The sequence below is a fragment of the Rhodamnia argentea genome, chromosome 7 (genome assembly GCF_020921035.1).
Source record: "Rhodamnia argentea isolate NSW1041297 chromosome 7, ASM2092103v1, whole genome shotgun sequence".
Classification (NCBI taxonomy): domain Eukaryota; kingdom Viridiplantae; phylum Streptophyta; class Magnoliopsida; order Myrtales; family Myrtaceae; genus Rhodamnia; species Rhodamnia argentea.
The window spans coordinates 199,516-226,368 of NC_063156.1; the positions used below are offsets into that span (position 1 = coordinate 199,516).

Here is a 26,853-nt window from a genome sequence, read left to right on the forward strand (position 1 = left end):
TCGTACATATATTTGGAGTTCAAAGACCAAACTCAGAACATGCTTCAGAAAATGTCTCGCAAAGTCTTAGATGAACACAATCTGCTTGCAAGATGACATGGATCTGGACCCTGGAGCTTCTCAATTTTAATTTACGAGCTTGCATTGGTATTAAAACGGTAACGGTCACGTTCGCTGCCCGCAATCTAAGATTTGAGAGCTTGCTCACGCTCCCAACCATCTCTCTCTCTCTCTGCGCATTTTCTCCAGAGGCTTGACTTTCAGTTGCATGATCCTCCTTTTAACTGTTCTCGCATATGATCGCATCTGTTTAAGATCAAACACGAGACTCATTCTTTGTTCTCCCTAAACTTTCCTACAGACTGGGCATACGCATCTAAGAGCTTACAAGTTGCATCGTCACCCCCAAGTAATCCATGTGCAGAAAAACTAATGTAATGTGAGCTTCCGTGCGGACACTATTTTACTCCCCAACAACAACAAGAGGAATTGCCCTGACAATGGGAAAAAAATTGTTATCAGATGTATTATATATGCACGAAGAGTCACAAGGGGTCCTCGCATAAACATGGAAGTGTATGGGAAGAGCAATTACCATCCACCATGCCTAGAGAAATAATCATTATCCAGTGAAATAGCAAGAGCAAGTGCCACGGCTCTTTCTGAGATGGTCAAAGGCCGGTCAACTTCCAGCTCCTCTACCTGCCAGAAAGAAGTAGATAAAGATCAGGAAAGATCTGAGCACAGATGATGAATTACGTTCCATTAATCTGGTGTGTGATCTTTACCACACTAGCTGGGCCGGTCTTGGAGATAGGATCAGAACTTCCAAAGCGGATGACATACTGACCAGCATCAGTAAAGATCTGGAGAGTGTAAATGCATTAAATTGTCAGTAATGGAAATACAAACGCATCAGCCATATTATTTAAAATTGCCGCATGGGTTACTTGGATCCATCAATCAGTAATGTAACTAAATTTAGAAGAATTTTGTTAGTGGCACTCACGAGCTACATCTAATGTGTTTTGAGGCAAATATTGTCTATTGCAAAGTCATGATTTGTGAAATTACCAGATTTTGCACACTTATAGCCACAAAACGAGAACATTCACACAAAAATTTTCCATAAAATGTCTTACAGTGAGCATGCTGCAACTGTCAGCACGACCAATTTATATCAATCTAATATTTCTAACATTTCAGCCGAAATTACACTATAGAAAGAGAACCTTCAGACAACAATTACTAATTAAGAAGAATAAAGGTCCATATCACAGAAAAGTCACGGGAATGCTCAAATATATGGGCATAACTACGAGTATGGCAGAGATCAAAACTCAGGAATGTGCAAGGACAAGCAGGCCCAAGGCCCAAAATTTTATGTGAAAATGGAAGGAGCACTGTCTGCATCAAACTTCCTCTACAATACAGATAACTGGAAGGGTGCAGGGGACAATCGACAAACCAATCAGCTAAAGATCCATACACAAAGCCACATAAAAGCTTTATGTTCTGAAAAAGAACTCTTCTGAGGACTGCTTCGATCCTACTGCACTGAAAGCAATTGATTGCACCAAACCAATACTTTTCCTTCCACAAAATGTCTCACCGACATCACTTCCACATATGCAATAATTACATTGCCTAAGCATGTCGACCCCATATCAATTACTACACTTACACCTCTTCAACACCAGAGCTTCCTGCTAACAAGCGTAATTGACACAATTGAAGGAACCACAGATAGACTAAGGACAACAAGCCTCTATAACATAACAATTTTCTTCTGAAGACCTTTGTTTCCTAAGAATAATATTTTGACATTGGGTTAATTACACCTTCGTTCTGGATTTTTATGAAAAAAGACCATTAGATGTTTTTCAGTAGTGAACCCCTCCCTCCCTCCCTCCCTCGAATCTAGAGAGAGGTTTTGCAACAATGGACTTTCCTAAGGTGAAGTGCTGAGTCTCCTTTCCATCTGTTTACTAAGAGAAATCTGACAGTTGTCCTATAACAGCACAAAAGTTAAAGGTCATAAACTACACGAAGAAAAGTTGAAGGACTAAAATGTACACCCGGCCATTGACATAGGTAATCATTTAATAATTGGGAAAGAAACAGAAATCTAGTCCAAAAGATCAACAGCTTAATGTTCAGAAATGAATGGAAAAGAAAAAACAAACCTCGAAACCGAAACCCCTCCAATCACGATCTATTTGAGCCAATACTTTGCCCTCTATGTCCTTCAAAGTAAATGTCCAATTCCAAAAGCCAGGATTTTCCACCACTGCAAATTGCTTGTTCCTACGAAGAATTATGATAAACTCCAAAGTTAAAGATAGCACATAGCAAACATGAAGATGTCTAGCAGGTAGTCATGACATACGATATATGAGTGATAGAGTTATTGCCATAGATAATCTATAAAAGATAACCATCTGGTGGAACGGATACCTATGGTACCTTATATAACAAGACAAAATAGAATGCAAGCAAAGCTAAGAGCATATTTGACGACACTGAACAACATGACCATTCAAGAACTGAGAGACTTAAGAAGCCTTGAGGCCATCAGAGTCCTTATAACTAGGGGTCTTCAAGAATAACTGGAAATCACTACACAAAACTGAACCAAACCGACTCCTTTGGCTTAATGGTTTATGGGCTTACTATTAAATCGCAAAATAGGAAGTCAGATAAATTCATTCAGATTTTGGTGGGCTTAAATTTCAAAATAGGAAATCGATAAATTGATTTAGAATTTGGTTTGACATCTTTGCAAAGGATAATCTGATGGCATTTTGATTTTTTTCCATGCAAGTGATTCTCAAGCAAAGCCATTTTGATTTCACGTCACAAACAATGTTTTTTTATATACTTTTTTGAATTTAAAAAGATTTCTTTTCACATTCAAGTTGGCCTTCCGCCTTGTTATAAATGTTTATTCGTATAAACACTATGTTCCTCATTGTCATTGATTATAGATAATTAATTCAGTTTGAGGGTCTAACATGATGTATCTTATTCTTTCAATGGCTGATGAATGTCGAATCTCATGGTGATAGTGGAAGTCATGTTTAAATATTTGAAACTGGACCAAAACGAAAACAGAAGGTATCAGTTTGGTCTGCGATGTGACTTCATGGAAATGGTTTGAGTTTTGGCTATGATTTTTTTAAACAATTAGTTTGGTTAAAATAAAAATCTTGACCAAACCAAACCACAGGTGCGCCTCCCATTGTTGCGACCAATGGCAGACGTCAAGGGAGGCAAGGTGGAAAATACTTGTTAAATTCTAGAATTTACTAAAATTCGACCAAGCACCTAGGCACGGGGGGTGACAAACCTGCCAGCGCCCCCTGGTCTGCCTCCGGCTGTGGACACAAAGGCTAAGCACCATGGATTTCGAGGGCTGAGACAAATAATTTCGATCTAAAATTCCAGTTTACAATGTTTTTTTCCTGAGCATGGGCACCACCAGCCCCGCCAAAGAAGTTAATCAGAAGAAATTGAAGGTCCGTAATGCACAAAGGACAAGCCATTTCTTCCCAAAGTCAGATAGTACAGATTGAATAAGATCATGGAAGGAGATATGGCTTGCAGGCCCATGTGACTAGCAATTTATAAGAAAAAGGAACCACATAAAGGAGCAGCTAATCTTACCCCAGATACAAATCATACACCCTCTTCCATAGATGCCATCGTCTGTGAACCACGCCAACTTCCTAGAAATTTGAATTCATGCATGTTTCGGAAGACACAATAATTATTGCACAAGCTCTGTAATACTTAAGGTCAACCTCTGTGTGACTGATATACCTTGCCGTTAACCTCTGCATAAATGGAGCTGGTAATCCACCAGAAAGGCCGGCGGACCTGAGCATGATAAGCACAAGCCATCAAACATCTGCAACTTATGATATGAGAACTATATAACAAGCAGACTGGTATGATTTTTACAGCGTATAAAGGATGTATCCTACCCTGAAGAGCTCTTTACCCATGGCATCGGTTATGTATGCAACAAAAGGGCGCCTTGTGCGAAGCAACTGATAAAAAGCATGAACAATGTTAGTCCAGTTGTACCACTAATAGTTGAGTATGAAACAATCGCAAAAGCAAACAAGGCGAAGCCTTACGGATTCAGCAGTTCCAGGCCCAACAATCCTAATATGCTGATTATTACAATCAAATGAAAGTTCAACAGGAACAGCCTTGGGCTATAAATCCATTAGCAGCACAGCCAGAACATTTTGAATCTTCTAGGATAGCATCCACACTGTTGCTGAACTACCAACATGCAGGGTGAGAGAGATGATACCCTGGTACGGGGTTGCATAGGTCATACTCAAATAAGTGTAGAGTATTCCATGGTACTTAAGTTTTACTGGGCCTTGGTCAACTTGAGCTGTTTTAGGGGTTACCATGTTCCCCTTAGCTACCAGAATTCACTAAACCATACAAAGCCCAACTTATGATCTGACGACACCATGGGTACAGCAATTACAAGACCATGATCTGCCACATCATGTCAAATTAACGACTACAACAACCAATGGGATGCTTGTCATAATAAGGAGCATCCTCAATTATGCCGCGAATCCACTACATATATCTGTGCATGACCTGACTCCACCCATTCCAATTGTCAGCATGCGACTTATACTGACAAAGTGGAACTCTTGGGAACAACGATTTGGCCTAGTGGTGGTCCTGTTTTGCCAAGGATCCAAGAGACACTGGCATCTTCATGTTCGGGCGAGCGCAAACATGTTATAGAGAGAGAGAGGAAGAGAGAGGGAGAGGGAGAGGGAGAGGGAGAGAGACTGCTTGATGTTGCATTCGAGTTCACCAAAGTTAATCCATGCTCCTTTGATTGTTCTTGCGTTTATTAATGGGCTTTGGAAATTGGCAATAAAACATACAAATTGCCGATCATTTACTCTCTCTAGAAATGGTAAATAAGAGATTGCCCAACAATAATTGGCCATTTCACACATCCTTGGTCCTTTCACAACTCCAAGTTCCTTCCTTCTAGTTCAATCTAAAATTCATTGTGACATTAGTCGCAACAATATAAGAATAAATAAGGCTTGATGCTTGAAATTTAGGAACTATATATTGCAAAAGTTCAACATGAGAGCTGTGTATGTAAGTGGGAAGTACTATATGCCCAATCAACTATTCCAAAGGAAAAAAGGCTTTTCTACTCGGTGGACAATGTATGTACCTGTCTGGCAAGGATGTTGCTTTGTTCGCGTATAAAACCTACAGGCTAAAGTAAATTAAAATGAAAAAGATGTTGTTAAAATTAAAGTTCCATGCACAACTTAAAGTAAATAATATCGACTCCCAATGAGATGGCCACTCACCGACTGAGGGTAACAAACATCCACAATCGCATATCGATTCTCCTGCAGTTTTGGACAAACCAACGAAGATTAAGGACACAAAGCCGAACTTTGACAGTAAGGACTAAAGTTTGCTAAGATCCGACAAGGCAACAACATCACAGGTCAATATTAAACTTATCATCCCAAATCAACATCAACATCATTTTTATCCCAAACTAGTTGGGGTCGGCGTTATCATCCCAAATCCATAAACAAAATATGGACATAGCAAAGAAGACAAGCAAATAGACAATTGCCCATCTACATATCAATGACACAGAACTAGACAAATTGGTGAAAAACTTCAATCACCAGAATACAGCCAATCATCCACCAATAATAAGGGGAACTACCCATCACGATCTCTCAAATATTTGCCCATGGCAATGAACTTATGTTGGTTATAACAAACTTAGTTGTCTCCTCAAAATGCTAACATAGTTCAAAGTGCAATTTCAAACAAATAAAGGCCAAACAGCCTTCGAGAAACAATTTACTAGAACTTATCAAGAAAAAGTCAGTGCTCTACAATAAACATCACAAAGAATTAGCTGTGGTAGTGCAGAAATTGCTATTCACCATGTAACAAGCATCAGACAGGATCTCAATATGATATACATCTGTGTTAGGATGCAGCATCATAAAAGCATCCATGCTCCATTTCCTCCATTTGGACTATAAAACTAAGGAAAGGACATATTAAAAATGACACACTACACACCATTCGGAGCTCAAATCCCCTGACAATTTTTATGCCTGTAATATATATTTTTTAAGTAGCTCAGTGAACTATAATGATGGTCAAGACATGTCAATAGTAACGGAAGCGGAGGCACTGCAAAAGTAGCCTACAAAATATACAGGTCAGGTAATGATGCCTGGAGAAGCTTAGCTAGTGGGTGCCCAATTGTAGACACTCTCGTTACATAATGTTGATAGTCGACGCAGTCCATCAGTTGCCAAATTGATGGCAGATTCTGATCACTTTGTCAACTGAAACATCAAGCAATATCATACACAATTTGTTGCCAAAAACAATTTATACTTCTAAAATGTTGGCATCCTATTCTAGGATGTGAAAGTCTATGACCTGTCCAAGCAATAAAATGAGAAAAAACTGGTAAATTCTTCTCAATTTCCTGAGAAATAATATTGAGTCTACTTACTTTACAAAGTGAATAACATGCAACTAACCACTCTGTTATAATTGTTCCAAGCCAGATAAGGCTGGGATAAGGGGAAAAGAGATTGATTTAAAGAAAGAACCTGCTCAAAACCGAATACAAGGTTGGCCCACTCTATATCCCTTGTAATCAGCAAATTGGACCTGGCAAGAAGAGGTGCAACATAGGCCTAAAAATTCAAATATAACATCAAGTCATTTCCAAATTTCTCTGGACTTAGAGAAGAAAAAACTTTAGTAGCCGAAATCTAGCGCACATAAGGGAAAAGAGTTGTGGCACTACCCAATGACATACAAGGATGCATATGTTGGCCAACCAAAAGAAGGACTGACATATGAAGCCATTTTCCTTTTAATCTTGAGTAAGTAACGCAACACTGCATAGTTTAGCAGCACCATAAGCCCACATGAGGGATAGGTAAACAGGCATGATTTAACTATGTTGTCCTTCCTGGTCTGCCTAGTGGGGTCTCTTTACTAAGGCCATATGGTACCACATGCATGTCTTCATGCACAGGCACTCAACAGAAACAAGGAGAGATAGATGCTTCAAATGGTCAAAAGTTCACCATAGAGAAAGCACGGACAATGAGTCTACATGATGCAACGATATGGTCGTAAAATGGGAATTCAAACACTCAGGACCTAAGGTTAGCAAGACAAATCGATGACATAGCAAATAATGACCGGACTTCACCTCCTCTGGTGATGCAGGTTTCAGATAGCCAGTAACAGATTGGCTAGTAGGTGGTTGCTTCAGAACCATTCCACCAGAGCCTGATTCTTTATCACCCGATAATCTTTCAGATGAATGCCGATCAGCTACTTGACCATGACTCTCACGCTTCACCAATCTTGCTCTTCCTTTGTCTTTAAGGTTTTTCATTTTTTTCTTATCAGCTACCCATTGCTGTGCGAAGAAATCTCTATCCACTAGGGATTCATCCAAAGGAGTTCCTCTAACCTGGTGAGATGAGGTACTGATGTTCCGTCCAAAAGAGAGAAAACTAGCTTGTAACCCACGAGTCACGGTGAATCCTCCCGACACATTTCTAGCTAAGTCGAGAGATTTTGGATATTCACCAGAGACATCTCGGTGCAGTTCGTGGGCGCCAATTACGCACCCACTTCGAAGTTGACACAAATGACGGACCAGAAACCTTTCAGTGACGAGACGAGATTGATGAATCCCACTCCCATACTTCAGTCTCATCCCAATGCCCGTATTAAGCATAGCAAACAACTTATGACGACCCATATCGACCATACAACAGTCCCAGACAGCCTGCGCAAGCACAAATTTCGTGTCGGGTGAGATCATTCATGCAAGGGCAGGGCATTTAGAATAGGGAGAGGGGTCTGCATTGAATCAGTGCAAGAGATAAGTAGAACGTGCAAAGCGACTGATCGAAAACCCAAAACCATGGCTCGAACTGGCACGAGAACGATGGATCAAAGAGAAAGAGACGAGCAAATTCGTCGTCAAAATGTCGGTTACCTTCCGAGTTCTCTTCGATGATCGTCTCGTTCAGACAACGGCACCCCTTCTCTTGCGTGTGTGCCCTCGTCTGACGGAGAGAGACCGACAGACTCTTGCCCTTCCTCTTCGTCTTTGAGAAGTCATCAATCACTCCCCACCTTTTCAACTACTAAAATTCCTAAAACTCATCAAAAAAAATTCCGGAGCAATCGAATGCTAAATCTTTCAAAAAAACATAATCAAATTTTAAAACTTATCAGGTTGGTTGGTGTAATTAAATTGATGTAATCAAACTGTAACATTTATTAGCATTTTTCATTTCTTAAGTTGGACAGAATCAATGAAAGGCCTTAATTATACTTTTTGAAAATTTTAAAACTCAATCGCATTTTTGTAACAAGTTTTAGGATTTAACTGCACTTCTTGAAAGTTTTAAGATTCAATTACATTTTCGTGAAAAATGTTAAAAATTTTCGAAAGTTCTAAAACTTGTCAAGTTTTTATAATATCAAAAAATTATTAATCCCTCAATTGATCGAAAGTAACTCGTTTATTATCCTGAAAGTGAAAGGAAATGCTAAGTAACAATTACGTGATTTGTTGCTTCTTTCTCCCCTATGAAAAGTTATTAAGCCATATATCAAAAGCTTATTCTTCTTTTCTATCGAAATTCACTGATCATGTCGAAATTATTAATACGTGTGTGGGAAAACTGAAAAGATATCGACCATATTGCAAAAGTTAAGTTGTTGTAGCTGTAAATAATAGAGAGATCTAAGTTTGTAACACCCCCAAGAATTCAGAACATAACTTTGCATTCACTTGACTATTTGAGAATCACTCAGCTCCATTTCCTTGCAATGCTTCAGTATCTTAGTACAAGTCGCAACAAAATGGAAGTGCGAGCACATAATCACATCCAGATACATCACGTATCGCTACACTCGAACCCTCTAATCCGCTATCAAGAAAATGTCTGACGCGCTAAATTTTTTACACATGCAATTAGGCCTAAAACCGGTATACCGTTTCCTTCTCAAACAGAAACTTAAAAGAGAGGACGAAGGATCGTCCTCGACAGCCAACATTACACATAATAAAAACGGTCTTTGAAGCAGATTGCGAAGCTAAACTTCTTGTGACGATGGTGGGCATGATCTTCACATACACATCATGTGAACTGCCGTCTCATGTAGGTGTCTTCGTGTACAAAAACAGGATCTGCCACAGTTTGAAGAGGGAATTGCGGATGTCCCATAGCCACGCCTCCTTGATTAGGCACAGGCGCGCCGCCACAGGCTTGGTCTGTGTTGTTTTTGGCTGAATTCAAGGTGAGATATGAGACCATTCCAAGGGCAACCGTAGCAAGGGACAAGAGGGCACCGCCTGCAAACACACCGGGTTTCACCACATAACAATAATAGTACCCGAAGTACATGTTCTCCCCACCATGCCGGTCGTTTAGCGCAGCCGCTGCTAGCAACAAGAAGAACGCGATGACGAATGTGAACCTGCATGGTTGAGGATAGTAGACAGTAAACGTGCATAGGACTGTGGGCGAACAGTTTATACTCAGAACTGCAGTAACATCACATATTATGCATAAAATTCATCTCCAATTAGCTCTACATTTGTATAACTGCACAGTGCAATCCTTAACCTCATTAATAAGTACGCTCATGTCAGAACTGCCCACCAAAACTCTTCTCTATTATAGTTCTTCAATTAACTCCGCCACTCCATCCATCAAAGGCATTGTTGACGGCTCTGCTAAACCGTAATTCTGCATTCTTTAGATGAGTCAACATCCGTCAATCAAAGAAATCCTTTTCCATGTACATTTATGCTATTGACAAACAAGAAAATCCAGTTCAATCCTCCACATGGACCATGATCCAATCAAAGCAGTGCAGCAATGCAAGATAGGTGCTGGTATTTGATTGCTTATCATTATTTTCACCCTTCTTCAGCATCATCCGATTGATTGTCATCCACCAATGCCTTCAGTAAACCAGAGGTTATACAAAATTGTTCAATGGGAAGAAGCTCGAAATTCAACGAAATTTAGACAAGGTTGTTGCTAGTTAGTTTTTTATCCTTTCATCTGTCATAGAATAACTACGAGTCTTACAAACTTAACCAGACCAAAGTGAAAAAAAGACCCTGATGAATGGGTAAAATGACAATGTAAGTACACATAGCAATACGGAGGAGGAGTAGCCGTATTCTTAAGAAAGAAAAAATGAAAAATAAACAGAAAAGAAGAAATTGATAGGGTCTAGATTACTAGCTGCATTTTCCATCCTGAAAGATTTTATGGGACCACGACCAACTGCTCTAAAAGAATATTTATTTATTCTAACACTCCCCCTCACGCGTGATTTAATATTTACTAAGCGTGAAAATATTCATTGGGGAGGCAAATAAGGGCCTGAAAAAATTTAAACTCAGGACCTCCTACTCTGATATCATGAAAGACTTTATGGGACCACAATCAACTGCTATAAAAGCTTAAGCTGTTAGAAGAAGGCGTAGTTTAATATTTATTTATTCCAACACATCCAAATATGCTGCCTACCATTCAGCGCATGCACATATTCCAGACACCATCGCTCAATAAAAAGGCCAAATGTACATGAACATTACAAACCAGACATTGTATTTTAACCACATTTAGATGCCAAAGGTGTGGTTAAAGTTTTTACCAGGAAACAACAAAGCAGATAACTGCAATTGTCCCACTAGAGTTCGATGGATGAGGGTTTCTTCTGCAGCAAATGCACCCAGTTGCCACGTTAATGATCACTTGAGCAATCATGAGAGCTAGCACAGATATTAAACCAAGAGCCAGAGCAGGACTGCGTGGGTATTCACACTGTGTAGTACTTATCAACTGCACTTCAGAAGCCTACAAGTCTCAAAAGGTAATCCCCGATTATACACATGACAAAAAGAATAACATCTTCAACTACGTATTAGGAAAGTGTCACATTTAGCCATGAGGTGAGAGAACAATATCAACTAGTGAAACCACGCACAAGATTTATATGATTCAGCGTTGGCAAATATCCAGAGTAGACCAAAACAATCCACCGAGATAAAGCAAAAAACTAGGACTTTACCTGAGAGCACTGGGACCTAATCTCAGACATTATGATAAATTCCAACAAGTGATTACAACAAGTGGAATCACCTATTCACAGGACCACCAACAGGATTCCTTATATGACAATTTAATCCTACTGAATACAGTAAAACGTAAAAGGAATTGGCATATTTCTAAGGAAACTGGTCATAAAATGCTCAAGCTCTCTAAAGGATTGAATCTGTCAAGTTACATAGCGAAAGGACACATCCAATGAAATAGAAACCATCTAGGAAGTGGGAGCGATTTCCAATATTTTGAGTGACATTCTGTATATGAATCCTCGGACTTACTTGCTCTCTTTTACCTTGATTCTCCATCCACTATCACGAAACAATACATTTGCATGCATGTACTCTCTTCAACCTAAAATACAGATGGGCTGCTAGGGTGCCAATTGAACACCAGACTATTTACTGCTGAAAAGCAATCCATCTTGCCACAATATAGCAATGAAGCAGAATGCAATTATAGACCTTCAAGGGCACTCAGATGGGCTCCCAGGAAGTGACACAAGTAAACTTTCCCTGAGTAGCCCCTTACCAATCCCAGTCAAACCATGAAAACATTCCCAAGTGTATCTATCTCCTAACTAACTGAGATGGCTTTAACCATTTTGTTCGCTAACATAACCATCAGAGGGTCGATCAGAACTAAAGTGGGAAGGCTTAACCATTTTGTGTCTGTGGTGGATTAGATCCCACCGAAGTCCCGATCCCTGACGCAGCCCAGACATAATTTGTACATTTAGCAGTTCACTTCCCAGTGTATAACTAAGCAATCCACGTCAAGCCATATGTAGAAACTGGACCCAGCAAAATGTTTAAGGTAATCAGCCGCACCTCGGAGAAATGCAAATGGAATTCAAAAGCAAGTCACTCCTGGCTATAGAGTTTGCACCGGCAAGAAATTGATACAAAATATAAGACTTCTACTAAGCACCTCGGCAAGAACGAGATAGCATGTTTCCACTGAGCAATCTTTCAGTAAAAAGAAATTCTAATAGGGCATACAATGTCGAACACAAACTCCAATCACTCAAAAGATAGCGCAAAGACACAAATCAACAATCCATACCCAGTTCCCGGGGGCCAACACAAGAGCGACAAAAAATCAGAGAGCGAGAGAAAGAATTGCGCCGGGAATAGAGGGACTCCAACTGAAAGCTGGAAACTCAAATATCTAACACAAGCTCACGGCTCGGAGAACAGATGTTTCCTAAACAACCCGAAGGCAAAAGCATATGAGAGGAAACGTTTCTTGGCAATGTCAACCAGGGGATTCAAGAGGAATGAACAAAAGGAAATGCAAACCCCGCAATCCATCACATATTTCTCATTCAAAACGCGGGCTTTTACCTTTATCCTGGTGGCCTCAGCAGCGAAAGCTGTAGCAGCTGAAAGCAGCCCAAAGAACCCCACAACACCACATATCACCAGACCCTTCCTATCCATCTCTCTCTCTCTCTCTCACTCTCTCTCTCTCTCTCTCTCTTCTTTAGAAAAACCTCAGCTCCCACAGATCACCGAGAGTCAAAGCTAATACAGCTACTCTGTTCTTCACCTGTTTAGAGAGGAGAACAAGGGAAGACACACCCAGAGGAGAGAGAGAGAGAGAGAGGCGAAAGCTCCTAAGCAAGTTACTCCCTTTCTTTAACAAGTTTAAAGCTGCTGATTTGTATAGCTCACGAGTTAAAAACCAGATGGATTGGTCTTCCCTTTTCTTTTCTTTTTTTATGGTGACCGGAGGCGTTCAAAGATAAAGATCCCAGTTGCACAAGGTGCGTAATTTTAAGGTAGCGTCGATGGCGCAAGGATATGAAGGTGACAGTTTCTTCTCTATCTATCTTCGAACCCCACATAGCTCAAAATGGTGCCTCCCAACTAGCTTTTTGATTTTCCGACCAAAAAATAAACCTTGCCTTTTGTTTTATTCAGACACAGAAATGTCGATGGTCCCTTTGCTTCAATGGTGGGGCCGAGCAACACAAGATCACTTTTTACATTAATACTATTGGAGGTAACGTTGACCCAGTTGACCTAGTCCGTTGTCTATCTCCTGAACTTTGTTGGAACAAAATTTCTCGGATTCTGTCGTGAAAGGCACACCATTTGACCCTACTCCATCACGCATGTTCTAGCTGAGTCTATGACGTCATCTGGGGCTCCCTTGGCCGTTCAGTTTCCGCAACATTTTGCTGTGATACAACCTTAATTTCTCGTTACTTAAAGCGAGACTTTGATTCACCTTTACGCGTGGTTTTAATTGTCATAAGATTCCTGGCTTTCAATTTTGTTTAATATCTTCACCTTTCTCCTCACTCTGTCACTACACATGCTCCAAAATTATGAATATCCACTATTAAATCAGAAGGAAACGACTAGACTTATTACGTAATAGAAACACCGGAACCTCGATGAAAGACTACCCTCGAGACTGTGACATATTGTACTTGAATGTATTTCGCTGGCCATTGATGCCAGTGCTATCTATCAATAAGGAGATCGACTCACTTCGAAGACTTATTGATTCGTAATGTCGATGTAATAAAAGGTTTTGAGAATTAGGGAAAAAAAAAAAAGAAAGCATTTGGTTTGCCTTCAGGCAGCTGGATTTGACCGGAACTTCTGGGTACACAGGAAGCTACTCTTCTTGATCAGCCTGGACATGAAACTGCTTCATCAGAAAACTGCTTTCGAATGGACATTGGTTTACAGTTGCCCTTGTATGTCCCCCCTCAGATAAGCTCTTGAAGGGGGAACAAAATCTCTAAAAATATTTAACACAAATTGAATGTGCTTTCGATTTGGTAACCAATGCTAATGGCCATTTACTGAAGACCATAAAGAAGCAAAGCTCCAACTGCACCAACACCACCCACCAGACCTATGATAACCCCAATTGGAGGCAACCCGCCACCAATTGCTTTCCCAGTGTTCACGTCGTACCTGGCAAACCTTTTCTTCGGTGCTTGACACTGAGGGCATCCGTATGAGTCCGGCTGCAGATCAAACAAAAGCATAATTACATTACACTCGATCAACCTTAACCCGTAAAATGGTTTTGCAAAATCCACATGAATACTAATGATTATATCAACTTATTTCAGGGTGAAGTAGCCTCTGCACAGCTAAGATAGAGAACATAATTCGTGACAGAACAATCATCTTGCCTGCTCATCAAACGGCTTCTGCAAGGCGTATATGTATCCACAATCTAGGCAGATGTGAGTGGCTCTAGCCTGCACACCAAGTTTTGCAGAGAACGTAAAACCACATGTCCTTTCTTGAACTTGATAAAAATTGAACCATACTGAAATTATCAGCATGTAAAGAAAGGTAAACCTTTTGAGCCTCAGTCAACTTCCTCCCAAATCGGGGAGGAGCAGGGCGCTTTGGTAACCGCTTAACATCTACTTCTGCACCTCTGCAATAAAAACATGCAGCGGTCAGTTCAGACGCAAGAATGTTCTCTGCTGCATGAAGCGATTGCTCTTCAGGTGGAAAAGTTGGAGATATCTTGTTTTCTTAACTTATACTTTATCGTTTCCTTTTTTGTCAATGTCATCTAAGAGCATGAAAGAGCTAGAGCACACAACTGGTAGGTGCAATTGTCTTAGCACAACATGGTGGAGTAACTATTTGATGTGAGCTTCATCTGCATATCTTACAAGACTATTGAGCATTTCCAGTTGCAGACATTTAAACGAGGAAGCACGCTGTACTCCTAGAAGTGGAAGATTTCAGTTTCATTCCTCCAAATTTTATTACTTTCGAGTTATTTAGGCTGTGCGCAGCAAAGCTCACTTTGCCAGAAGAAGTAGATCCTCTGGCAACCATGCCACAGCAACCTCATAATTACTTAGAACACACCTTGGCATCAGCAACCCCTAAGTCAAGCGGGACTTGGAGGTTGAAGTTTAGAACAAAAATATGCTCCCAACTCTACTGATTCTCATGAAAAATTGCCTCGTAGAGAGCCATCACCGGAAATTTGTGGTTCCCCATACATGTTTGCAAATGCAAAGAAGTGTAGCACCATTTTGATGAGGAGCTCCCTAATGAATATTGAAATGATATCTTATAGGACATAACTCACATGCCAGTCAAATTTCTAAACTTTGAATCCTCCAGTAGGCCATGCAAGTAGGTAGCAGTAAGTACTATGTTCGGCTATCTTGGTTCGATTAGTCAAAGGGCGATCTCTTGGGCAAAGAAAAGAAGCCTGAAGGCCAGTAGCCACAACCTTACCAGCGTATGAGTTTATCTACCTATAATTGATTTTCAAGTTCTACCTTATTAGAACTGCATTAAGAAGTAAGCCAAAGAGCTCTAGCGGTCAAGCACTTTGTCCTTGCAATGACATCATGCGAAATGAACATCTCAATCCGGAACAGGAGTATGAGATCAACTTTACCACTATCCCTTCCGACCATCAAAAAATCACATCAACGATTTGTTTCTTAACGTCAGTACTAAAGATTCAAACTTCTATATGATTACTGATCAGCAACATAGATTACATAGGAAAATAGAACAAAAACTTATAGTCAGACGGCATCGAGCTAAAACATGTCGAGGGAGGAAAATCTACAGTCAAGTTATTTATTCATTTATTTGCATATGTTCTTATGCACTAAACCTCTATTCGCCCTTCTTTTCAAGATTATGACAAACGCAATAACAAGCCGAGAAGAAAGGAAGGAGTCACCTGCTAACAACAAAGTAAATGGAATCAGGCTTTGCTTGGATGGCGGTTTTCGTGAATCCAAGCTTATCAGCAGGCCAAAGCTCATCACCAAAGAAGCTGCTGGTGTACAGCACCTGGTCTCCAGCTTTAAGCCCTGCTTTTGCCGCATTCCCTCCCCGATCCACTGCCTATTTGGAATCCAGTTCTTCCCTAAGTCAACGTAGATATAAAGGAGGACCCACAACAAGATGTATATATCCAGCAAGCATCAGAAGCAAAAATAATCAGGAAAATCTAGGAATCATAGCTTGAGGCCGAGAGCTAGACCAAGCCAACCAGGCATACATATACGTATGTCGACAATCCCACTTCGCTGATATAAATTCGAGGCTGAAATGAGCACGGAACTTGCTTGAATAAGACAATTAGAAGTCTCGGACTTACAGTGATGACAACACCACCACCAGACTTTTGACCGAGAGTGAGGCCGAGAGGCTTGTCCACCTCAGCCTCGATGGTCTTGGAAGCTCCCGCGGTTCTCGCGCTGATCTCAAGCCCTTTCCTGCTCACTACATTGGCAGTGGAGCTGCGATTATTATTCGCGACAGCGAAGAGAGCCGATGAACCACCCTTCTTGGCTTCATGCAGACTGAGGCCTTGAAAAGCAGTCTTCTGCGCCAAACGAAAGAAAACCAAGAAGGAATTTCAAGCGACGAGCAAATGGGAAGGTGGTGGATGAAGGAGGCACAAACGCAACTAAACCTGGTAACGATTGGGAGAGGAGTGGGGAGTGATGTTGCGAGCGATGGCGGCGGCGCCGCAAGAAGAAGAAGCACCTGCTGCGACCACACCCGACGACATTTTCCTCCCGCGTCTGCTGTGACTGCGACTGCAAAAGGAGGGAGAGGGAGAGAGCTTGTGTGTGTCAAAGGAAAACACTGGAGGAGGAGGAGGAAGAAGGAGGAAGGAGAAGAGGGCGGGGGTCAGTGACGGTGCGTCGAGGGATAAGTCATTAGTGGCAGTGGAGGAGAATGGGAGTGAGTTGGGTTGATGAGCCACACGCCTCTGAGTCCGCACTCGTGGACGCTCGCTGGCCGCAAATTTCGTCCAGCTCCTCCGCCCTTTCTGGTGTGGTGTGGTGTGGTGGGGAGGATCCAACTGGAATTTCACGACCATCCATCCATTGGGAAAGGAAGGGAATAGCGGACAGAAATTGAGTCAAGCTGACGTGTACCTCAGACTCTTTTGTCTGATTTCGACTCGAACCCAAAGGATCTAATCGAAATTTTTTTTTAAAATTATTTTCCTAGGAAAAACATAGCCGTAAATCTTTATAACAACACTAGAAATGCTAATAACAGAGCGGGGGGTAGAGGACAGCTGTTGTAGAATTAGAAAGAGAGACAAGGAAGAGCCGTGCCGCTTCCACGTGAGCAGTGGCGTACCGTGGTGGCAAACGTCCGTACGAGGACAGGTGTGATGTTGTGTGCACCGAGCGAAGCGAAGTGAAGTGAAATGGTGGCGGTGGGAGACTGGTCTTGTCTCGACCTCCTCTCTCTATCTCTCTCTCTTTCTCTCTCTCACACCACCATATCCACTTCCACTTCCCGTTCGTCGACTAGGGTTTTGAATGGCCGCCATTTCCAGGAGCATCGGCAAGCGACTCTCCCCTCAGACTCAGATATTCACTCCCTCTGCTTCTTCTGTCGCTCATTCCAGGTATTCTTCGTGTTGTTTATGTTTCCTCAATGGTGAGTTTTGGCCCCCTTTTCACATTATCATCCACACTTCGACATGTCTCTCAATACTTTCTGCTTTATGAGTTTTGCTCGATCAATCACTGGCTAGTGTACTGATTCCGCTGACACGTGCAGGAGAAATGCGCACTCCTCCTCCTCAGCGCCTGAGAAGAATCCTGAAGAAGTGGCTACGGCGAATGAGAAGAATCCCGATGACCCAGTCCCGCAAAATGTGGTTCCCCATGAAGTGATTCAGATCCAGATTCAATCTGAAGAATACTGGGTTCCCCACCCGAAAACCGGGGTTTTCGTTCCTCCTTCTGATTGCAACCCGAGCGAGCCCGAGCCCGAGCCCGAGCCCGAGGAGTCGGTGCTGGAGCAGGAGGCCTGGTATCGCCCGACTGATATGGAGGACCTGGAGAAGCCCATCAGCCTCCAAGTCGAAGAATCTGGAACGAGGGAGGGAGACGGCAACTCGACAAGTCGCAGAGTAGTGCAAGGCGATTGTACATAGTGGGGACAGTTAAGGTTAGGTTTGTTGCTAGTTTGCTTCCTCGTTTTACAGTTGGGTTTTAGTCACTCTGTAACATAAAGAAACCAGCGAGTGATTGTCTTGATGGTAAAATTCAGCAACCCCCAATAACCCCTGTTGCTGATTTGGAACTCAACTTATGTCACCGGCTCATTCTAAACGATGCCATCTTCGCACCCTCAAATTCTAGATGGGATGACACGGGCCAAATCATCAATTTTGCTGCTTGACGTGCTTCATCTGGGTCTGGCTCAATTCATGTCGAAACGTAGAAAATCACACTCCGACCACAGGTTATAACACAGGACATGTATGATCAAATCTTGTATTCTACTAGATTTTGCTTCATTGAGTGCGGTCTTATTTGTTATGCTATCAGCCCAAAGACCAGCAGAAGTTTTTTTCTTGTTGTCAGACTTGAGAAACCGACAATCTTGAGGGAAAGAAAGAAAGGTAGAAAGACGTTAGCAAAATTGCAAACAAGAGACTTCGCGGATCCTTAGCGCGCTGAACCATTGTTGTACCACTGCAACTGTACACATTCTAGCAAATTCTTTCCATTCAATACTCAAAAAAGTATTTACAAAAAAGAGAGAGAGACAGCGAGAAAAGCAATTCAGGAAGCCATGTATGAAGAGGCGCTGCTCTGGTGGTCTTAGTATGAACTTCATGTAAACTATACAGAGGCCTTCTAATATTTCTTTCCTTGATTCTCTACTTAAGAGATTATTCATATCTACAATTCACCTGTCAAATGTATTAGCTTCCCCTTCCAACACCCCCCCCAAACCAACCAAAAGCGATGTAACTGTCTTGACTACATTCAAGTAGCGACTAACCACTTCTTGTGAGGAAGTGGACTCGAATGAAGCTTCTTATAATCATATGAATCCAAATAGGCAGAAAACAACGAAGCAACACCCGATCGCCACAATAGCTACAGAAAAAGCGCACCACTCTGGCAATATCACGCGCACTCCCGACGTGAACGCTATCATCAGACTCAGTATTGAGATATAAGTAAGCACGGCCGCAAATTTCGTGAAACGGAGGAGGAGGTGGAAGTTGTGCTCCACCGATGTCAAGAAGTGAAGAAACACCGAAAGAGTGGAGCAGTAGAAGGCGAGGGCGTTCGCAATCAGGAAAATCCTGAAGGCAGCTTTAGATGCTAATGTTGCCGTGCCCTCGTCTTTTCCTTGATTTTCATAACCTCCCGGAACTGTTATACCTGCCGTGAAAGTTACCGTTGCTATGAGTGCCGCCACTAGCAGATGAGTCCCCGATATACCCTTTAGACGGATTGACCTGAAGGAGTTGTCGCTCAATGACATCGTGCCGGATGAGGACCTTTCGAGTGACGATCTGTCACTGTAGAGGTGAAGCGAAATGTCTCGCTCGCTGTAGTTGTTGCTCCCATACAAGTCTCCAGCTTTCACATCGTTGTTCTCACTGTAGGGCTCATACCTTCTTGTGTCTGCCTCTTCCCGGATCACTAATCTCAAGCTTTGTCGGCTCCCAGCTTGCTCCATCTTCTTCATGATCCTAGTCTGCAGACAGGTCCCGCAATCCAAACATCGACTAGACAACATTCATCAGTTTTCCCATAGAATATTATCACACACAGATGTTACTTACTTCTTCAAGGATTGACTGGATAAAAAACTACTCAGTTTCCTTAGCAGTCTCATCTCTAGTCATGCATGGAAAACTTCCATTGAAGCTCATCGCAAGTTGTGTACATCTATGTGTAAATGGAAGAACAGCTTCATAAAGATTTCCTCTTGGGATAGAAATTACCATCTAATTCCAAGAAACAAAGAAATTGCAGTACCCACCTTCACAAGCTCTCCGAGAAAAGTATTCGCGTGAAGGATGTCAATGGCCTTGCAGTGTTGCTTGTTCACGGCCTTCTTGTCAACTCTTCTGTCACAAGTGAGAGTCATCAAAATCTCATCCTTCCCGCAATCAGCAGCCAAATGCAAAGGCGTGTTCCCTTCTTCGTCGGGAAAATTGATGAGCCCTTGAAGCTTCATATTCCTGAGAATATACTTCACGACTCTCGTCCTTCCGCTCGCCACAGCCACGTGAAGAGCCGTCCGACCTTTTCCGTCAAGCAGCTCGTGAACGTCCGGGCAGCGATTAATGAGTTCGTCCATGATTTGAACATGCCCTCGTTTGGCCGCCACGTGAAACGCGCGCATGCCTTTTTTGTTAGGTGAATAAACAACTGAAGTGTCCATTTCAAGAAGGTGCTTGGTCGCTTCAAGATGACCCAGATGCGCAGCGTAATGAAGAGGGGTTCGTCCGTATTGGTCCTCTTCTGTCACCATGCGTGGCCACTTGTTCACAAGCTCCTTTATGATATCTACAAAAATTAGGGTTTGGTGAGAGATCGTTAAAATACGAACAAGACAGGAAAGGGCAAACTGTTGTCTAAATTAGAATGAAGAAAAAGTAGTTAGAAATGGTAAATTTCCCTGCTATCTTCTGCGAAGTTGTCGAGATGTTAGAGGAATGACGTTTCTCCAAATTGAAAAGAATGACTTGTTTCGTCGAGTCAATTAACTTAAACCTAAAAGTCGGAAACAGAAGAATTGACATCATTTCCCCCTCTCCTGCCTATCTCTTTCTTCTCTTCTTCATTCCTTTCCTTCTCATGGGTACGGATAACTTGACAGTGCACGTTAATTGAATTGCCATCTACCACTGCGTGACAACCCATGAGTAGCTAGTTGGTGAAATATGTGGTGATTGTCTATCAGAAGAGGACTAATCTTACCGATTTGACACGATTGAAATCTCCCGACGAGTTCGTGTAAACTTAGCAACCTGTCTCGCATGATGCGCCTTATGTTTTCCAAAGACAGATCAGGGACATGGCTTTCTAGAGCTCGACCTAAAACAAGGCACATACTTATTAACAATTTAAGATTTCATCATGAACAATTCTATCATGCACAAGGCTCATATAGAAAAAGTCATAAGCCTTTTTCGCTGATGAAAAAGATCATTGAACTACCATGATGGGTGCGAATTAAGGTGGCATGAAGAGCAGTTAGCCCATGTGCGCCTTTGTAGTGGGGCGATGACGGTGAAGACGGCATCTGCAAGATCATGTAACGAGCAATATCGAAGAACCCGGCTTCAACGGCCACGAAAACTGGAGCCTCGCCCTCCTCATTATGGATATACATGAGTTGAGAATCAGCTGTCACTAGCAACTCCACCACACCTTTGTGGCCACTCCTCACGGCTAAATGCAAAGCTGAATCCCCGGACCCGTTCACCTTCCTCAAGAGACTCAAGTCGCCAGGGCTCGGAGCATCATAGTTACGCATCTCGCTTGCTTGGTGCGCAGGCACTCCGTGTTCAACGAGGAGCCGAACTATCTCCAAGCAACCAATCCTGGCGGCAGCATGGACAGGAGTGTCGCCGTGCGAATTCTGATGGGGTAAAAGGCAGGGGCATAGATGGATCAAGGTCCGGACAAGGTCGACTTGTCGGAAGGTGACAGCGATGTGAAGGAGGCTGTTGCTTTGCGGGGTGAACTGGGCTTGGCAGTACCCGGTTTCGTCTGTGATCAATCGTTTGATGTAGTCAGATTCCCCCATGGATGCTGCCAAGTATAGACGGGGATCCATGAACTTATAGGGTGAATCGGAATCAAACTCGGTCGCCTTCTTCTGAACCCGCATCTTGCTAATTTTTGTTTGAGTATTCACTTGAACCCAAAACAAGAAGAGCATACAAAAAGCTGCATCTGCAGAGCAGAATGTGCTTTCAAATGGCGAGGAGGATGTTTGAGAAGTGGAAGAGAGACTCCATTGACGACCGCTTCAGACGCTTAATATTACCATCCATTCAGGGGTTGTGCTTTGGTTTTTCCAAGTCCCCCCCCCGTCAACCCCGTGCCACGTCAATACTTAACACGTATAATGATTAAGCAATGTGACGGTGGTGCCTACGTCAAAAATAAGATTTCACACTCTGTTAGAGATTAACCAAAAGTGAGTGTAATTTTCCACACAATTGCTCAAATGCCTACTTAATAATACAAGCTCTCCACGCAAATCAACTTTTACGTAAATTGCACCATGAAAACCCAAAATACTCTGCTTAACCTCTCAAAAGCAAGTTCTTTGCATGTTTAGATTATCATTAATGTATCATCATCTATTTCGAAAAATGCCAAGTTTACTCAAGAATCTTGGCCATAGTTCTTTTATGCTTGTAATGCATGAAGCGCTTCTTCTGTCATTAGAAGAAGAAGAAGAAGAGCCATTGTTTGCCGTTCATAAAATGGACAATTTCTCGTCTGTTTCCATGATGACTTTCACTGCCTCATTCATCTATGTTGACCAAAGAAAGTAAACCTCAAGTCAAGTCATGGATATTCCTAGGAAGCCGAGGAAATTTTAATGAAAGACATGATGTATCAACTAAACTTTTGTAAGGACTAAGGACTGGGAATTTGAATATCCGCCGTGAATCTACTCCCATAGCCATACCTCAGCGCAACTTCCCATCAAAACCAAGACGTGTTTTAGGGGCACCAAAGCCGGTTTCAGTTTACATTAGTGAGCTGATCTGGGTTGGTAATGATCTTTATCTGCTGCTCATTCGTACCATTAAGATGCTTCTTACATGACCCGCACCACACTGCTTGACCATGATGACTTTGGTTGGCTCTACAAACTCTTTCTAAATCATCTTTGACTACCCTAAAAGACTACTATTTTGGCCAAATATGCATGACCAGCTACTTCATTCAAGTCTCCTCTGCAACCTTAATTTCGACTAAAGAAGGCCCACAAGTATTTTTGCAAATTTTAGAACTCGATTGCATTTACACGACAAGTTTTAGGACTTCCAGTAAATATGTCCATTATTTTTATCAATGTTACTAGAAATCCATCAACAAAATAGGGAAATCTACCGGAAACTTTCCAGTTTTTTCTTTCTTATTATTATTATTTTATTTTTTTTGTGACTGGGCACTAGAATCGTGCCAAGTAGAGGAATGTTCATTGAGACATTCTTCAAGAGGCTTGTCCGAATTTGAGGAGATGGGATATCAATATCAGGGACTGGATTGAGAATTACCTAGCAAACCAAAAAAGTCTTAAATCTTTTAACTTAGCCAATTCAATGTTAATCTTTTTAAATGATTTGTTAATATAGTCACTCCGGCCAAAACCTTTTTGGTAATTATCTCATCCAAAAAGTGACGTTGGACAAGATTGCAAGACTATCAATTCTCCAACTCAAGTGTTCTTCTAATGCAATGTCAGACCAGTCCAAGCGTAGCCCGTCGTTTATGTTTCCCCTTCCTCTAATTATCAGCCCGCGTGGACATTAGACTCCGGTGGTCGAAGCTAATCTTCAACGTCTCTCGGAAACCACCCATCATGCAGTTTTTTTTTTTTTTTGTTGTCAGGAATTGCGACTGGCATTGCTAACTCGACGAGTTCAAGTACATAAAATGAGATTTCGAACATAGTAAAGCTCATAAGACATAGGGTGATTAGACAACTAATTGCGAGGCAAGATCCACAATAGTGGGATTTTGCAATTCAGTCCGCTATCTTGTTTGAGTTTCTGTTCTAATGGGCCAAAGTCAAAATTTTGAAATTTATAATCAAGTTTCTGGCTTCCTTGATAAGTGTATCGGCTTCCGACGTAATTGATATGTGCCTTGAAGACTCCTTATGAAAACCGCACATTCAAACTCAAGTAAGAGGGAGTATTCTCGTTGAATTGCTGCACTTTAAACATGTGAAAAGAGATAAAAGGCACCAAAAGTGCCGGAATTGTAGTAAAATGTACAATTAATGTTAGGAGTGAGCATGGTTCCAGGGTAGAACCGAGAACCTGGAACCGAAACCCGTAGGATCTGCTCCGGTTCCAGGTTCCAAGGTATGCGGGGTAGGTTCCAGTTTCCAAAAATTGAGGAACCTGTTCCAACGGGTAGGTTCTAAGTTCCACTACCTAGAACCCGGAACCTGGAACCTGGACCTTAGATTCTGAAATAAATTTTTATATTTTTCTTGGTATATATTTTTGCACGATCATACAACGTTATATGGCATTTGATGATGATTGTATAATTTGGAGTCAAACAATTTTTTATGTTTCGGGTTCCAAAAAATGATAAATGTGTTGCAATGGATTGGTTTCGGATTTTAAATGTAATCAGTACAGAGCCTAAAATCACTCACATCTACTTTCTCTTAGATGTTGTAGTATTTACTCTCATTTTGCTTAACTAAAAATGAAAAAAATAAAAGAAAATAAAAGAAATTGATAGGTTCTCGGGTACCTCGAAACCGACCCTAGAACCTGTGACGGGGTAGGTTTCGGGTTCCAAAAAATGAGGAACCTGTTTGGACGGGTAGGTTCCAAGTTCCAGGTGGAACCCGCAAGGAACCTGGAACCGCTCATCCCTAATTAATGTTCTTAACTTTTTTATGAAATCGAGAGTGTGTTTATTTCGGGAAAAAAAAATCATGATAAAAGATGTTAAAATATGTTTTGAGTTTGAGTCCGAAGTGAAAATATAAATTTTGAAAATAAGTAAATAAAATCCGAAAGTTGAAATTTCGGGGGACGTACGAAATTAAGCGAATCAACAAGGAAAACGGAATCCACGCTTGAGATTTGTTTAATCTTTGGCCGTGAAATAAACGACAGAAAAGGAAAGTCCATTGTGGACTTTGTTGCCGATCATGTCAGAGAAAGAACAAGAAATAAAACATTCTGAAATCTTTTGTTTCCTAATGCATGGCGCGAACACGGTCAACATTTCGAAAGTCCAACAAGGACTTGAACTGGAGCAATATTCCGTTGTCTATTTATATATAATTTATCGTGGGAGCCTTGGGAGTAGTTCGGCTGATGAACGGATCCAGAGATAGTGCTTCTTCGTACGTGGGTCTTTCTTCGCGAATTACGTCCAAGTAAAATTCGTGTTCAAGCCTACAAATTCTTGTGGCAAGAATTTGTGTATAATTCCTTTACGAGATTGAGAGATTATTTCGTTAGAAGTTGTGGGAATAAACACTGTGTGAGTTATTGAATGTAATTGTGGACTAAAAAATACTTAGAGTACTTAGAGTATTTGAGTGACTCGAGTGTGGTTTGTAATTTATATGTATCGCTTGTTCTATAGTGAAATTCATTGCTGTTCTCCCCGTAGATATAGGTCTCTACAACCGAACCATGTATATCCGGCATATGAATTTTTTTTTTTGTTCTGTCTATTTTATTGTTCATTCGCTTGTTCCGCGCAATAAAGGAAAATATATTTCGGAAAATTAGTTCACTAAATTGATTCTTGTTATCTGCTTTTACTTTTGCCTGAAATTTCTTCACTCACCTTTGCTGCTCTGCACTTGCTCACGAATCTTGAGGAGGAGCCGGAGATTGTGAATTTTTTTTTATCTTCTTCCCCATGCTGTAACGCCATTTACACACGCCTTTCCGAATCCTAAGCTTCGCAATGTCGACCAGCCTTGCGGCTGAGCACCGTCGCCCTCTTTGATCTTCTTTGACGATATGGGTTGTGACCCTCACCTCAAGTTGCGAAAGGGCCATCCCCTTGCCGTAAATTGAGTGAGGGCGGCTGCGACCTTGCCTGGCTTGGGCGCAGCATGCGAAGGTGGCGGCAAGGGCAATGCCCTGATTCGCCTTAGTCTGGCAAGGGATGATGGCCCCTAGCCGGTTGCCCTCCCTTGGCGGTGCGTGGGGTGGTAGCCAATCGTAGCTCCCACTGTCCTTGTTACCTTCAAATTTGTTTGATTTTTCCTTTTTTTGCCAGATTTTCCTTTCTTTCTTTTTTTCAAATATTTATTTGAAAATCTTGTAATAATTCAGGGACACGCGAAAAAGCAGGCTCACCACGACAAAATATTAGTGGTCCCTTTCCAGCCCTTTCTCTTGATCTGGAGGCAATTCACGGAGCGGTATTTCCTACCAGACGTGCAAATGGAAAACAAATTACCCCGTCTAACACGAAAAGCAACCACGCTAAACACATGAAGCTGGAGCATCACATCGTCACACAGTACTAACGTTCCCAAATCGAATGACGACAAGTCGACCGCAGAGGAAGTTTGGTCCAATTGACTTGGGGATAAGCCTTCCTCTCTTCGGAGATGGACTACGTTATGGTTCCTGGATAGATAGATGTCATGTCAAGTCCAGCATTTGCGCTGAATGAAGCACAAGTTGATATGACCACCTCCTAGAGATGAGAGTATGCAAATCTAGATTAGTAATCTTTCCACAAAAAGCAAGCAAAACTCACTGACTGACTGAAATAAGGAGACACTCTCCACGCCTCATTAGACATGGAAAGTTCACCACCATTCAGATACCCCGATGCTAATTTGTCTATCGTTGTTAATTAGTTCACCACCAATGTCTATCTCGGACATTTAGGGTTGTACCTTCTTCATGCTTCCAATACAAACCAGAAACCTGCAGTCATGAAGAAAGCAAAAGGGACCTAAGAGAAAAGCATCTTGTCTTTAGTCCCTTCCTCCCATACACACCAGGGAAGCCCCAGAAATGATTTAAACCCTTGCAATTTTTCATTTACTCAAATTCAAGTCTGCCGATAAAAATTTCCCTGAAATTGCTAATGTGTGTACTGTCAATCTGTATTTTAATCAATCAATAGTTCGAATAA

The 26,853-nt window shown here is 41.7% G+C and overlaps 4 protein-coding genes and 1 pseudogene across 5 annotated transcripts; 1 reads left to right on the forward strand and 4 right to left on the reverse strand.

The window, feature by feature from the left end:
- Positions 1-2: 2 nt before the first annotated feature.
- Positions 3-8,207, reverse strand: LOC115740519 (altered inheritance rate of mitochondria protein 25). Of its 2 annotated transcripts, XM_030674013.2 has the most exons (13): positions 8,078-8,207; positions 7,277-7,864; positions 6,913-6,956; positions 6,663-6,723; positions 5,376-5,417; positions 5,234-5,278; positions 3,987-4,052; positions 3,823-3,879; positions 3,667-3,728; positions 2,187-2,307; positions 789-866; positions 596-702; positions 3-494 (listed from the first exon to the last, which is right to left on the reverse strand). In XM_030674013.2, exons 2-13 carry the CDS (start codon positions 7,844-7,846, stop codon positions 464-466), a joined length of 1,284 nt encoding a protein of 427 aa, XP_030529873.1. In that variant the 5' UTR covers positions 7,847-7,864; positions 8,078-8,207; the 3' UTR covers positions 3-463. The 2 variants fall into 2 exon arrangements, with proteins under 2 accessions (XP_030529873.1, XP_030529884.1); XM_030674024.2 differs by lacking the exon at positions 6,913-6,956 and having other exon boundaries at positions 6,663-6,749.
- Positions 8,208-8,886: 679 nt separating this feature from the next.
- LOC115740549 lies at positions 8,887-12,710 on the reverse strand. The gene is made up of 3 exons (XM_030674047.2): positions 12,563-12,710; positions 10,765-10,967; positions 8,887-9,570 (listed from the first exon to the last, which is right to left on the reverse strand). The coding sequence occupies exons 1-3, from the start codon at positions 12,656-12,658 to the stop codon at positions 9,231-9,233; spliced, it is 639 nt and encodes a 212-aa protein (XP_030529907.1). The 5' UTR covers positions 12,659-12,710; the 3' UTR covers positions 8,887-9,230.
- A 1,068-nt stretch (positions 12,711-13,778) lies between these two features.
- LOC115740541 lies at positions 13,779-16,882 on the reverse strand. The gene is made up of 6 exons (XM_030674034.2): positions 16,656-16,882; positions 16,338-16,565; positions 15,915-16,081; positions 14,549-14,630; positions 14,377-14,445; positions 13,779-14,205 (listed from the first exon to the last, which is right to left on the reverse strand). The coding sequence occupies exons 1-6, from the start codon at positions 16,752-16,754 to the stop codon at positions 14,035-14,037; spliced, it is 816 nt and encodes a 271-aa protein (XP_030529894.1). The 5' UTR covers positions 16,755-16,882; the 3' UTR covers positions 13,779-14,034.
- Positions 16,883-17,487: 605 nt separating this feature from the next.
- LOC115740561 lies at positions 17,488-18,238 on the forward strand. Its single transcript, XM_030674068.2, has 2 exons — positions 17,488-17,612; positions 17,768-18,238. Exons 1-2 carry the CDS (start codon positions 17,524-17,526, stop codon positions 18,144-18,146), a joined length of 468 nt encoding a protein of 155 aa, XP_030529928.1. The 5' UTR covers positions 17,488-17,523; the 3' UTR covers positions 18,147-18,238.
- A 733-nt stretch (positions 18,239-18,971) lies between these two features.
- On the reverse strand, positions 18,972-21,988 carry LOC115740473 (annotated as a pseudogene).
- Positions 21,989-26,853: the final 4,865 nt, after the last annotated feature.

What these genes read in the sequence shown, in the direction of transcription:
- LOC115740519 (XM_030674013.2), bottom strand. Translation starts at nt 7,846, where the DNA reads ATGGTCGATATGGGTCGTCATAAGTTGTTTGCTATGCTTAATACGGGC. An exon ending in GCAACATCCTTGCCAGACAG is followed by an intron (nt 4,053 to 5,233) that starts GTACATACATTG and finishes GCTTTTTATCAG; the next exon opens with TTGCTTCGCACAAGGCGCCC. An exon ending in ATGCAGAGGTTAACGGCAAG is followed by an intron (nt 3,729 to 3,822) that starts GTATATCAGTCA and finishes TCAAATTTCTAG; the next exon opens with GAAGTTGGCGTGGTTCACAG.
- LOC115740549 (XM_030674047.2), bottom strand. Translation starts at nt 12,658, where the DNA reads ATGGATAGGAAGGGTCTGGTGATATGTGGTGTTGTGGGGTTCTTTGGG. An exon ending in CTGAGGCCACCAGGATAAAG is followed by an intron (nt 10,968 to 12,562) that starts GTAAAAGCCCGC and finishes TGAGACTTGTAG; the next exon opens with GCTTCTGAAGTGCAGTTGAT. An exon ending in ATCTGCTTTGTTGTTTCCTG is followed by an intron (nt 9,571 to 10,764) that starts GTAAAAACTTTA and finishes TCAACCATGCAG; the next exon opens with GTTCACATTCGTCATCGCGT.
- LOC115740541 (XM_030674034.2), bottom strand. Translation starts at nt 16,754, where the DNA reads ATGTCGTCGGGTGTGGTCGCAGCAGGTGCTTCTTCTTCTTGCGGCGCC. An exon ending in CCTCTCCCAATCGTTACCAG is followed by an intron (nt 16,566 to 16,655) that starts GTTTAGTTGCGT and finishes CGTTTGGCGCAG; the next exon opens with AAGACTGCTTTTCAAGGCCT. An exon ending in AGTTGACTGAGGCTCAAAAG is followed by an intron (nt 14,446 to 14,548) that starts GTTTACCTTTCT and finishes CTTGGTGTGCAG; the next exon opens with GCTAGAGCCACTCACATCTG.
- LOC115740561 (XM_030674068.2), top strand. Translation starts at nt 17,524, where the DNA reads ATGGCCGCCATTTCCAGGAGCATCGGCAAGCGACTCTCCCCTCAGACT. An exon ending in TCTTCTGTCGCTCATTCCAG is followed by an intron (nt 17,613 to 17,767) that starts GTATTCTTCGTG and finishes TGACACGTGCAG; the next exon opens with GAGAAATGCGCACTCCTCCT.